The 14137-nt window shown below is 36.3% G+C and overlaps 2 protein-coding genes across 2 annotated transcripts; both read right to left on the bottom strand.

The window, feature by feature from the left end:
* Positions 1 to 3858: 3858 nt before the first annotated feature.
* On the bottom strand, positions 3859 to 9996 carry LOC124620142. The gene is made up of 6 exons (XM_047146816.1): positions 9781 to 9996; positions 9287 to 9385; positions 9074 to 9172; positions 8862 to 8960; positions 8644 to 8743; positions 3859 to 4267 (listed from the first exon to the last, which is right to left on the bottom strand). Exons 1-5 carry the CDS (start codon positions 9974 to 9976, stop codon positions 8715 to 8717), a joined length of 522 nt encoding a protein of 173 aa, XP_047002772.1. The 5' UTR covers positions 9977 to 9996; the 3' UTR covers positions 3859 to 4267; positions 8644 to 8714.
* Positions 9985 to 12073, bottom strand: LOC124598727. The gene is made up of 2 exons (XM_047136021.1): positions 10098 to 12073; positions 9985 to 9994 (listed from the first exon to the last, which is right to left on the bottom strand). Exons 1-2 carry the CDS (start codon positions 12071 to 12073, stop codon positions 9985 to 9987), a joined length of 1986 nt encoding a protein of 661 aa, XP_046991977.1.
* Positions 12074 to 14137: the final 2064 nt, after the last annotated feature.

Here is a 14137-nt window from a genome sequence, read left to right as displayed (position 1 = left end):
CTTGCTACAATTATGTGTTTATTTTGTTATTAAATGATCATTTATCTTATAACAAAAAAATGGCAGTGTATATGCCGCGAAAAAATCACATAAAGCTGGTAGAAAAATAATTTGTAACATTGCAATGTAAAATTCCTTTGAACGTTTCAGTTTAGTTTCATGTGGATTTATTCAAAGCCATCCACTTCTGCAACTTTTTCGATATCCCTCTAGATTGGTAATAAAGTTATTCCTGTGACAAACTTAAACTCATTATGTTGTATGCAGTGTCAGCACGTATCACAAGAAACAATTTTGTACACAACAGAGAATGGACTTTGAGATTAAGGTGTTTGACTCTGGTTTGTTCAGTAATTTTTGCACTTTAGACATGTTTTAATTCTCATTATATTTGGGCCTAGTGAAAGTGGTTAAGATTTTACACGTAAAGGGTGTAAAGCAAAGTTGTCCCGTTCCCTAACTGTAGCGTCACACACATGTACTGCATGTAATATTTAGTGGCTTTTGTTCTGTAAGTGTTACAATTAGTGCAGCAAACTGACTGGGATATGGCATGTTCCATGGTAGGTTAACATAAGTAGGGTCGAGGCACCACTGACGGCCCGATTAAGGACAATTGCTATACAAATTAGTTTACAGATTACTTCAGTAATTCTATAGTTTCAAATTCTGTGGGGAGCGAGTGTTCTAAATTATATAACAAAAGCAAATGAAAATATTGAAAATGAAATGGCACATTTCCCCAATTTTTGCCATGTTAAACCTCACATGGCCAGACATTTCCTTGCTTTTGGCCGCTACCTATTATAATGAAACTGAGGCTTTACATAATTTCAGAATCTATTTGCAGAAAAGTAATTTATTCTTTGTACAAACATCAGGGTGGCCACCAAATTTGAATTTTCAAATTCAATGTTGTCATGTATTATATTTACTGTATGGGTTTAGGCATACATACTACACTGGAAAGAACTAATTGTTTGTTTTAAAATTATATGATGTCCGATATGAACCATGTCAAGATGTACACCACATACAGCATGACGGACCAAGTGGAGTGATCATCTGAAGGATAGTGCACATCAAAATGTCACATGGCTGCATTTATGCAACACTGTCTGTTTGTTTAAGCCAGACATATTAGGGTCAACTGAAGGGTTAAATGGCCAGTACATGAAAATAGTGACACAGAACAGAGAGATTAAAATCCACAGTCACATCTCATGGATTAATGATGGTAGAATGTTACAGTTAATCTTGAAAGAAAACTTGAAGTTTCTCATTGAATTTTCTTAAGGTATTCATAATCTTACATTGATTTGTTTACAAAAAAAATTCCTTTTGCAGCAAATTGTCATTACACCTACACTATGCAATATGAAGTTACACAACTGTGTATTAGCTATATTTGAATAAACTGTGGCGACTCATCAATGATTACTTGGTGATGTGACAGTTTGAATGTTTCTCAGGAAAGCTGATTTTTCATCCCATCAAGCCTGTTGAGACAAGTGATAAAGTGTGTGTAACAGGTACAACATACACCCTGCATATCCCTGCCCATCTGCATTAGCTTCCCTGCATGTTTGACTTTGACCGACCATTCTGTAGCACACTTACCAATGTATACTTTCTCAAACATCAATTTCTGACATAATTTTAGGTGCTTCAGCTGACACTTTTGTTTTCAGGGATTGTAACACATTAATTTTAGATTTCATTCCTTTTCTGGATAATTTTTGTCCTTGTTGTTTTTCAGTTTCACTTAGTTGCTTCTTTTGTCATCTATGTACAAGCAACTTGGATTACACATAGACAGAATTAAACTTCTGTTGATTTTAAAATTGTCAACACTGTGCAAGCATTATGAGCAAGAATACTTTTCACTCTAACTCTCAACAATACACTCAGAAACTTCCTGACAGATTAAAACTGTGTGCCAGACCAAGACTCGAACTCGGGCAAGTGCTCTCTTATCTGAACTACCCGTGTACAACTCAAACCCCAACCTCATTTCTGCCAGTACATCACTGCCTACTCAAGTTTGAGTCTAGCTCTGGCACACATTCTCAATCTGACAGGAAGTTTTATATCAGCGCACACGCTGCTACAGAGTGAGCATCAATTCTGGAAATACATTCAGTTTATTGAAAAACCTCTTTCTACAACAGCATTTCCAGGCAAAGTACTGACATTTTAAGAAATTCTACAAAATTACAACATTCTTTTGTGGCAATGTAATGAGGTTCATCCAACCAAGTTTCACTTATTTTGAAAAATGCCAATTTTTTTTCTTTTTGAATATGAGCATCGTTACAAATATTGACAAATTGTTGTTTGACACAAACACAAATTTTCACCAGAAAGAGAATTTAAAGTCATAATGTCAATCTTTATACAGCTGTTTCTTGATTTAATGCTGCTGATAGGTTCAAACATGAAATTGCATGAGTAGGTTTATATTTCAGTGGTTCGCCTTCAAGTAGCTTTTGTATTATAGCAATAATACAGGAATACATTTCTTCTTTTAGCCTCAAGATGTCAGTCAGTCAAGTCCTTAACTTTCTTTTGGTACCTTTGCAGTGAAATCCAAAATACATGAAGCATTGTGCAGTGATCAGATTCTTAACATTCTTCATGTCAGCCTACACGAGGGATTTTCCGATTATGCTAAATGTCTGAACTGACAACTTGCTGCATTGATCAGGTGGTACAAGTGAACAACTCATTACACAAAAAATAAGCCATAGGTACATCAGTTAGAAAATCACATAAAATTTTTTGAAAGGATGTGCTGTCAGTGAAAAAAAGCCAATTTTTGACCTAAGAATTTGTCTCCAAACTGTTAAGATAAGAGTTTTCAAACACTCTGAATCAGGTAAGAGTTTAATTCTAAGCCAATTGAGAAATATAAGTTCATAGATGTGGGAGAATTTAAAAGCTAGTTGGGCCACATTTACAATCCATTTTGTGCCACAGAATTGCAAAGGAAAACCTGAAGACACTATATATTCTGTATATTGACACCTTCGCGTAGGCAAATCGTGAAACACACAATACAAGGCTCTGAAAATAGTGGTCTTTCCTAATTTGTTTGTGACACTCCAGTTTTAAAAGTGCAATGAACTATATGCATGTTACAACCACCTAACTGCAAGAGTTTCATGTTACCAGAAATTTATTTTGCTTCATTATTCAAAAACTTCCAAGATGGAAAATTTTAGAAATATTCTGCAAATTAAAAGGTCCTTTCAAAGCATAGGCTCTTTGATTCTGTCTTTATTCAATGCCAAAGTATCAGGTCGAGATCAGCAACTTATTTCAAATTCCAAAAACTAACATGGATGTCCATTCATTTGTTGTTTTATTTTTGTATGACGTCGGTGCTGTATACAGTCTGACATAAGTAATGTGTGGCTGTTGGCCACATAATTTTATGAAGCTGCTCACGTTTGTTGAATGAAACTACTCAAAATAAAGAAAAATTATATGTAACTTGTGGCTGGTCTACAATTTCAATATCCAACAGTCGCTGGTTCCCTGCAGATGATGCTTGCTTTTGCTAACATGAAATTGCGTTCACAGCTTACACTGCCAATGCAATCACTCATACGAATTGTCTCTCATTATTACCTGTTACTTGGCACACTTAAACATTGCAACACTTAAGATACACCAGGGTCATCAGGACACATTTACATTTTGAGTATGTTATGGGAAAAAATTAAACAGTTGATTGGAATTTAAATATTAAATTTTTAATTATGATTAATACAATTTTAAGACTACATTCATAATTTGTCATCATATCTTATCTTATAGACTTTATGAAGTAATACAGTGACGTACAAAACATACAGAACGTGAAAAAAAAGTTTTCAAATATTCTACACATCAGCTACAAATATTAAGATACACAATTGAAACTTCATATATAAACAGAAAATAGATTTTAAATCAAAATTATAAACCAAAAGAAAAGATTAAATTCAGTACAAAAGTTTCTGCAGGCATAACTTACAAGAAAATTTTACTGTAACTTTTAGCTGAATGTACAGCAATTATAAAAATATTTCACAGTATCATGAATTGCAATAAAATCTTAGTTTTTGAAAATTAAGTTTCTTTCCAGTCAGTTTCAGAAACTTGATTCATCCAAACTTCCAAAACTGTTCGCACACAGAACAATGGAACTTCCAAACACAATGGTGCTCGACATCTGGCACATGATTTAGTTTATCTGTGAGTTTCCTGGCATCACAGGTTGCTGAAACATCAAATCGAGGGCAAAATAATAGACATTTCAAGGGTATAGTTGCTCCAAAATTCAGTCTACCAGTGCCGTTTATAGCATACAATCAATCCAGTTCTTCACACGCTTATCTAAAAGCCCCCCAAAAATAACAAAAACCAACAATTATCTTGATTTACGTATTGTCAGTTACTTTTGAGACAGAATTTTGCTTTACTTATCTGGCAATGATGTAGTCTTTTTTCAATGGTTCCGAGTACTATCTCTGAAATAATTTCATTGTTGAAAAGCAGTTCCCAAAATGAAAGTGCCCTTTTGTTTAGCTGTATGCAATGTCAAAAGGCTACATAGTAGGCAACATAGTGTTAAGTACTTGAACAAGGTGAAACAGATCAATATAGAGAATTTGCCCTCTTAGCATATTGTAGTAGAAAAATAGTATCTAGAAATAACGGTGCGCAAATATTTTATCTGTTGCTAATTTGACATGTCCTGACCTCTTCTATAAAGCTTTTAAGTATACCAACATTTCCATTCAGACAATGGATCCAAATCACACCATATCTCTTCTGCCAGGTATTATTTCCAATCCACAGCATCACAAAGAGGTAAAATAAAAATTAGCATAGCGTAGAATACATTGTTTGTGCAGTTCTATTTCTTTCTCAGTGAAAACAAGCAAATTGTGCTTAATTTTGAATGAAACATCCTTAAATAATATGCTTGAACATGTTGCTGAATATAATTGATTTATTTAGTATGTGCTTAAACATTACTACTATTAACTATTTACTTCTATGGGACACAGCAGGTGACAATTTTTGTAAAGTCATACAATGTAGACTTTCACGACCAACATTTTCTTGAGTCAAAATTTCCAGGTTAAAAGGCCATGGTTGATGTATAAAATTACTTCTTCCTGACGTTTCATCTCTAACTGCGGGAGACATCTTCCGAGGTAGAATGGAAGCTACAATTGTACCTCTGAAGATGTCTCCCGCACTTGGAGTAGTAGTTTTATACACTGACCACAGCCTTTCAACCCATAAACTATACCTCAAGAATTCTTGTAAGGTTAGTATTATCTGATGGAAACTATAAATAAGTTGTTACCATGAACAGTGCAGTGAGCTTATTCAGTTTCAAAAGTTACCTGTCTAAGAGAAATCAGCATAAGACATAAGACTCATTGCACCTCAAATGTAGAGAAAACCATAATTTAAATACTGATCATCCTGATCTGGAAATGTAATACTGTCAAGTATAACCTTTGGATGTTTGTTAACTTTGCAGGTGAGACTAACACAGGGGATGGGATGATGGTTTACACTATATGTTGCGAAGGAAAAAAAAGACACCATTTTATCCAACTGTCAACATCCCACAGCAATCAGTCGAGCAATGGAAGTTTGTCAGTTCCAGATGGGTTAATCTCAGTTTTTACTTTGGTGATTTATTTGTTTTTAAAGATCACATTTATTGACATATTTTTGGCAGTAAATAAAATACTTAAAAGTCACTGCCCAGTTTGGTGCTCTCCTGACATGCACTGGGCACAGACACACAATGGTAGCTCTAGTACCTTATGTGTATTGAAAGTGTAATCAAGTATATTTCACAAGCCAGTGGTGAAAACTGCAAACAGTTTGGAACTAGTAAGGAATGTTGGGCTAAGACTTTATTAATTTTAGACACAATTAACGATTAGTAAAGATTATTGTGGCACAATGTGTAACGTCACATGACATTTACAAGCCAAATGTAACTAATCTTATTACAAAACAGTAGTTATGCTTCAATATGGAACAGTAAGTGGGCAGTGGATAATATGTGTTCAAAACAATGAACAATTTGTGAGTTCCTTCTCAAGTACTGGAAATACCATAAGAAATTGTGTGAAAAGATAATCTTAGACTACAGGATTCAAGAGCAACCACATTAATGGACCTTTGGATTAGAAATTTAGGTAATACAGTTGCTCTGAAAATCACAGTAGAGATGAGATGCACAGAAGCCTCAACGTAACCAATACTAAGAACAAAAAGTTAGACCCAAATAATATCAAGTGTGCACACTATCAAATAATTATTTGTAGGACATACTGAGAATCTGTCAACTTGACACACTCATCTTCACGAATACTACAGTGTCTATTGGTGGCCACTGTCGTACCAGGAAGCTTGGTGTAATCTTATGGCACTTTAATTCTCCGACTCGTCACAGGACAAGTAACTTATTAACTTATTGCTGCGCATTAGCTGGTGCACTCATGCTCCTTGTGGCATGACAATGAGGAAACAAGAAGATATCACATTTATATGGGTTAAACTTTACTTACGGCTTAGGCGCCCTCGTGTGGTGATGTTGGCAACGACCGTGCAGTGCTGGAAATTATTCTCTAATATTTCATTTCTTGTAAGCACTTTTTCTAAATGTTCGCTTTACTAAGATAATTAATTTACTGAGCAGATGCGGGTACATGCAAGAACACGTCAACCATAGAGTAGGAACAGGATTAATTATTTATTTCATGGTTGGTCGCTGTTGACATCAGCACAGCACGCCACCTGAACCGCAAGTAAAATTTTACCATTATATGTAACTGAAAGGGTGAAACGGCTAACAACGAAACAGGCATCCAAAGTTAGGAGGAAAAATCCCTAAATTCTCAAAAGAAGTATTCTGGCTATTAGTCTGGAGGGAGTTTCAAAAATAGTGAAAAAATGAACCTGTGTTGTTAGATTGGGAATTGACTGTCACACCAACGAATGGAAGTCTAGTATGTAAAGAACTGCACATCCACACTCTCATTGGAAAACTTTTAGTCTCATCACATACAGTATGAGCCTGTTACACTCCTGAACACAGAACAAAGAGATAATCAATGCATAAAGTAACTACCATATCCCCCAACAATCAATCCTCATGTAAGGTCTACTAATAGCATTTAAAGAGTTCACTGCATACCTTTGCAGCTAGCAGAACTAAACTTTGATTATTTTGGCTAAAAATATCTTGGCTAACTGTGTTGAAATAAATTTTTTTAAAACCTTTCCAAACAGCAAAAATGTTGCGAGCACATATCAGGTGCTGAAAAGTGGTGTGAAGGGGAAAAAAATTTCAAAAACTAATGTTTATAATTTGTGAGGGCAGTAGGAAGCCATTAAACTAGCATTATGTCATTTAGCTACTCACAAGTTTCAAATATTAGCAATTAACACATTCGCTGTTGGCTTATGCATGTGCTATTAACTTGTAATAAGTGTCAATTGCAGAATATGTTAAGCATTGAATCAAGAGTAAACAGAATATTGTGTTGCTGGTCACTGCTTCAACTTACAGAGACAGTCTTCACAAAGAGTACATTTTTAGACATCTGAGCGGCATGGGAGAGAATTATGGAGAAAAACACTCATACAAAGTGAGTTCACAATCTTGCCTATATACCGTATGGCACATTCCATCTATCACAGCCATGCTGTCTCACAACCAACCTGTGTTTTAAAAATCTATTTATAGTGAGTCATAACTTGAATGAAAATTATAAAAATGTTGGGTATTTTCTATGTTGACAACTTCATTTACTTCAAGCTAAAAAGATTGTTCAACTAATCAAACTTTTGAAATTCTGCTCTAAAGGCTGAAGATGTCAATATCTAGTGGTGGTTATATCATACTGAGTGCTGACTACCACACTGCATTGTCTTATTTAGCCTTTTCATTTGGTGTTCACTGCATCTGACACTTTCTCCTCAGTGAGCAAGGTAAGATTCTCTGAATTTAAGTTTAGTGAGGAGTAAAATAAAGTGTGTATGATATTATTATAAGGAAGACTACGGAGTGAAATTTAGCCTCATTTAAAAACTATTGCTAAATATAATTCTTGGTGTAACTTGCATGTAATGTCCATTAAGGATGTAAACTGTAGTGTTTCTTATGGATTAAGGTGAAAGAGTTTACGTCCTATCTGCAGTGATTCAAAAGTTACAGCATTTTTTAATTTTCCTAGTGAAGTGTACTTCATGTGCGAGGTGTACTGGGACACGTGAACAAATCGCCAGTGCAGACAACATGATTCACAACAAGGATGTATGTGATCCTGATACAGTTTAATTCGTAACCAAGACAATTGCCTATGCCTGTAATGTGAAATATTGGCCATAACATCATCAATACAGAAAGAATGTATCACACTATTATATAGCTATATTTGTACTAATATATTTTGTGAAGAAAAACCAGTCCGACAAGTGGTAAAAAAATTTCAATTAAACAAAAGGACACTTGTCTTTGGTATAAATCAGAAATGAAATGTCATAAGGAAGGTTGTAGTTGACAAGCAAAATTTCAGATCAGAAAGGATCCACAAATACTGCCTGAATTTATAATACCATTCCATAGCCGTGTTGCAGAACATGCGCTGTAGTAAGGGAAGGCACTGATACCATCTTATCCTGCCCTGTCACTGGTTTAAATGTGGGAGAACAGCACCTGCAATCAGCATTTAAAACCAAATTGCTATAAATAACTTACAAGGGACTAGCATAAAGCTGGAATAACATTTTATAATAAAGAGATGCACTAATGCCTGAATTCATAGAAAAATCACCATTTGTTGAGCTGTGTAGCAACACACGCACTGTACCGATGGATGGATGTGGTACCACCACAGCCTGTTTTGGTATTGGTTGAATTGTGGAAGTTGAGCCTGCAGGCAGAAATGCAAACTAAGTTACAGTAAGTAATTTATAAGGAGCTGTGACAAAAATAAACAATGGCATAACACAGAGGTGCACTAATATCTTGATTCATAGTACTCACTATTCCTCGGGCTGTGTTTCAGCACATACGATGTAGCGAGAGACGGACTAGATACCACCTCAGCCTGTTTTGCTATTGGCTGAATCATGGGAGTTGAGCCTGCAAGCAGAATAGCAAACCGGATTGCTGTAACTTACAAGGAACTATGGCATAAAACTAGAATGATATTTTATAACAAAAAGGTACATTAATACCTGGATTTATAATACTCACGATTCGTCGGGCTGTGCTGTAGGGCACATGCTGTAATGGGGAATGGACCTGCTACACCCTCTGTATTTTTTATTGTTGGTTGCTTTTTAACAGCTGAACCTGCAAACAGTATATTATATTAGATTGCTGACATTAACAGATAATAGAGCACTGGTTAAGTTTTACTTATAGCTCAGGCGGCGTGGTGCTGTGATACTGGCAATGACCGTTTATTTATTCTGTATGTTTTGTTTCTTGTAAATACTTGTTCTAAATGTTTGCTTTACAAGGATAATTAAATTACTGAGCAAACAAGGGTACATACGAGAACCTGACAACTAGAGAACAGGAACAGCATTAATTATTTACTTCATAATTGATCATTGCCATCAGCAGCACACTATGCCACTTGAGTCATACGTAGAATTTTACCAGACTGCTTCATTACAAGCATTTTTTGCTGCAGGGATGTACGTTGTTGGGAGGGGAAGGGGGCGGGGGCACTAGTAACATACCTTTTCCCACAAGTGCATCTTCTTTGTCTGCCAGTAGAGATAATTTGATCAAACTGGATTCTTCTGAATTTGGTAGCACCAGGGATGCATTATTACTCCTTTTGTTTTTCTTTGTAGAGTACAGTCTACGTTGAGGTAAAATCTTTTGTGATTGTTTCCTTTCTATCTGCAGCGGTGCCTGTTTTTGCTGCAACATTCCGACAGCTACAGTTGCCTTTAGTGACAATAACATTTTTTTAGCAGTTTCTAAGTCATTTGAGGTCAGCTCAGATACAATACCAGAAAACTCTGCAATAAGTTCCCTTCTTTGGACTGACAAAGGTACTGAATCATTAACACTTTTTTTCGTTACCTCCGCTAGTATTTCTGTTTTCTCGTCTACAACAGAAATATCTTCACTCTCAGTAAGTGTAACTTCACTATTTCTTAGGTGTTCAGAAGGTTGCTGCTTTAACTGAATCTGGCAAACACTATGTATGTGCTTGCACATATTCCATTTGATGGTATAGTCAATACATGTACAAGAATACCTATGAATACAAGCCCTGCATTTAATGCACATCAATCTGCAGTTGCACTGAAAGTCATTATCATATACAAAATAATCTGTTGACCTTCTTGAAGAAGAACGCACTTTCCAACCAGAAAACTCCATAGTAATGAAGTCCTCCTTAATATTATTCCCTGATTTATGCCGAAGCCGAATGTCCTTAAGTTTACTCGTCAGTTTACCTTTATTTAGCACAATAAGCCTGTCAAACAGCTTGTGCTTCACAAATGACATCAATGCAAAAATAGCTTTGTCCAAACGCTTGACACATTTACTACCTAGATATATATATTTAATAGTGCGATGCATTCTTTCTATATGCATGTTGGTATTGATTCCAGCATTCAATCTATGGCAATATGACCAAGAATTTGCATTCCCAACATAGTTGTCTCGGAAGTATGTGGCAAATTGAACTGTATCAGGATCACATTCCAATCTCTCTAGCACAATATTTAACATCTCATCAAATGAATCTACATCCTGCTCATGCATCAAAGTTCTGATTTGCTTGTATACTTCACCTTGTTTTTCTACACCTTGAATCTTACATTTGATATTCTTCCTCCAACATCTATCAACATGCCATGTACAATAAAGTCGCATAGATGGAGCTGCCATGACATCATTCCATGCAATAAAGAAAGACTCGGCCAAATCCGACATAAAAACATTTGGCGAAATTGATCCAACCTGCCTCTTTATGTGCTGGAAAAATATGGACAGCATCTGGGAGTCATTCCTGTTAGATATTAGAAACGCGCATGGAAACCCTTGTCTTAGATCGTCTAGCACTAGTAGAGTTATAAGTTCAAAATTATATCCATTAAGACCATGTGTCCCATCAACACAAACGCAGTCGTTCCCATATTTCTTTAATATCTCGCCTTGAGCATTGTTCATAATTATCAATGCAAAATCAGAGCGCTTTAATTGTGGGTACGAATCAAGGACTACATCCTGTGGTTTATAGAAAAGCACACAAGGACTGTCTCCACCATTTACTTCATTTACCCATGCTTCTACACTTATTGCATCATTATGGTGTCTTATTGACTTGAAGGACAAATTATAAGACTGATCTATATTATGTAGATCCTGTCTCGTAATCAAATGTATCCTTTCCAAGTTCGAATCTACAACTGTATCTCGAATTTTGTCTAATATGACAGAGAATGGTATGCCACTTGCTATATCTGCAGCAATACTTTCCCTTTCTCTTTTTGTTAGTTGCAGATGGCATAACTCGGATTTGTGGCCAACATGGGTTGAAACATATTTCACACAGCAGGTTCCATTCTTTTTCATATCTACTCTCATCTTAGCAGGGCACAGTGCATCAATCTTACTACTACCTTGCAATTTAAGACATCGCACGTTTTTTCCTCTAGACACAAACTTACCAGACCGGTGACAAATATAAGAAACAACTTCTGAATCAACCTTAGCATGGGAACCACGACGTTTGACGAACTTTGAGAGCGTTGTCTGCTCAGTTTCCTCCTTCCACTTCTGAAATTCATCAGCGGTGCTGAAATGTAATATTTCAGATTTCACATCTACCTCATGTGCCGACCGTAAATGTTCAAACAGGCACTTTTCAGAAGTACTTCTTTCATTACACAGGGCGCACACAAACAATTTTTTCTGCTCTATTTGCAGTCCATGAACCTCTAACAGGTGTCTATTCAAATTTCCTTTTTTAGGATAGACTTTATCGCACACATGACACTGAAAAATCATGTTGGACACAAAAATTTCACTGCTTACACGGACAACTCCACAGCACAAAGTAACAGGGCAAAATACACTTATTCCATACGTATCTGCTGACAAAACCGCACGTGTGTGTAACTTTCGAATGAGAAAAATGTCTGCGCCACGGCTCTTTCGAAACGAGCAATCCTATTGGATATCGCTACCCTGAAATGCTATTGGTTATTTTCGTTTCGAGCCGAGCTCTCCCTAAAGGTTTCTCTATTGTCGTCTCTCGTCACACACCACCTTTTTATATTTTGTCTATATATCCTATATGTATTCTGCTATGTGAGTTATGTACCATTACCGTCATCTCTCATCATACACGGTCTCAACATAATTATCAAATTGACTTTCCTATATCATGATGTGCTTTTCTGTACAAATTGTATGATCTACAGGACCAATAATAATAAATAAAATAAATAAAAAAGTTTTTGAATCTGAAATTTGGTTGCCAGTTTCAGAAACTAAGAGCAAAAATAATAAAGACCTTACCTGCATCTGTTGCACAGAATTAGCATCAATACGTCTAGCAGCATTTCAACCCATACTCAGTCTGCAGTTACACAGCTGCTTTCTACAGTGAAGGGGAAGTTAGACCTCTTCAAATTTCTGCACAAAACGAAACCCACAAAAAAATCTTTTGCGTGAGTAACAGATTATGCTGACGTTCCCATCGATGAAAAGCTTGAGGAGATTCAAGAGTTTACTGTTAATATCTGTGGCATAAAGCAGTGCAAAAGTGTTAAGGACATGATATTTCGTATTTTCCTAACGAAAAATTCATCAGAAAATTTAATAAGAAATGTATGAGAAATATTATTCTAACGAGACCTGAAGATTATGATGTATTCGGTGAAGTTCGAAATTATGCAGCCAGAACTCTATGAAGGGCTAAGTGACTGCATGAGAAACAGCAGTTAGAACAGATCGATCAGGATTTCCGGGAATCCAACGACAGAGACTTCTATCAGACGTTCAAATCGGATTTGAAAGGATACCAAGCCCTTAGTCTTTGTTTTAGACACGAATATGGAAAGCTCGGCCTCAGCAACAAAGAATACTGCACCATCATGTCTCGTTATTTTGAAATCCTACTTAATTGTGATGAACCAAAGGAAAGATTCCCTGTATGTGCCCCGATTCACAACCTACCCAACTCATCTCCACCTAGAAAAGACCAGATAAAAGAGATCATCGACACACTTAAGAATAATAAGGCAGCTGGCGATAAAAAGAATGTCAATAACTATAGGGGCATCTCATTAGTATCTGTTCCATATAAGATTCTCTCCAAAGCGATACAGAACAGAATAGAAGGTCATCTTGACCTACTGATTGGGGAATATCAAGCTGGTTTCCGAAAGGGCCGTTCTTGCCCAGAACAGATCTTTAACCTGAAGAACATCATCAGGTACAAAAAAAGTGGAGGAAATAACTACGTGGTCGTGTTTGTTGATTTTCAGAAGGCATATGACTCCATTGACCAACAGGCATTAATGAATATTTTCGAAGAGTTTGGGGGTGGATGATACATCAAGAAAGCTGACCAAACGAACTCTCACTAACGCAGTGTCGAAAATAAAATTTATAGGTGAAATATCAGAACCCTTTACAATCAGAACGGGTGTAAGACAAGGAGATGGACTATGTCCACTCCTTTCCAACTGCATCTTGGAAAAGGTCATTCGGTAGTGGAGAAATTTGTTAGCCCAAGAAGAAACAAATGAAGAGTTGTTCAGACTTGATCCTAAGGACAAGAGGTGTGTACATTGACTGCTTGGCCTTTGCGGATGACCTGGCCATTTTTTCTAACAACATAGAGTCAACAATCAACAACATCAACAGGCTGTCAGAAATAGCTGAAAAAGTTGGACTCCAGTTCTTTATTCGAAAGACAAAACATATGACGAACATCTGTGATGACCTGAATAGATGATCACCAATCTGGGAAAAAATCGGACGAGTTAAGAATTTCAGGCATCTCGGTGAAGTCACCCAGGAGAATGGATTAGAAGAAGAAGCAATTAATGTCAGGATGAGGAA

This window comes from Schistocerca americana, chromosome 1 (genome assembly GCF_021461395.2).
Source record: "Schistocerca americana isolate TAMUIC-IGC-003095 chromosome 1, iqSchAmer2.1, whole genome shotgun sequence".
Taxonomy (NCBI): Eukaryota; Metazoa; Arthropoda; class Insecta; order Orthoptera; family Acrididae; genus Schistocerca; species Schistocerca americana.
This window is presented reverse-complemented; position numbering and strand designations above follow the sequence as displayed.

Coding starts and splice junctions, on each gene's coding strand:
- LOC124620142 (XM_047146816.1), bottom strand. CDS start 9,976: ATGTTGCAGCAAAAACAGGCACCGCTGCAGATAGAAAGGAAACAATCA. Junction 9,173..9,286: donor ACAGCACAGCCCGACGAATC/GTGAGTATTATA, acceptor TTCTGCTTGCAG/GCTCAACTCCCATGATTCAG. Junction 8,744..8,861: donor GCTACACAGCTCAACAAATG/GTGATTTTTCTA, acceptor TGCTGATTGCAG/GTGCTGTTCTCCCACATTTA.
- LOC124598727 (XM_047136021.1), bottom strand. CDS start 12,073: ATGATTTTTCAGTGTCATGTGTGCGATAAAGTCTATCCTAAAAAAGGA.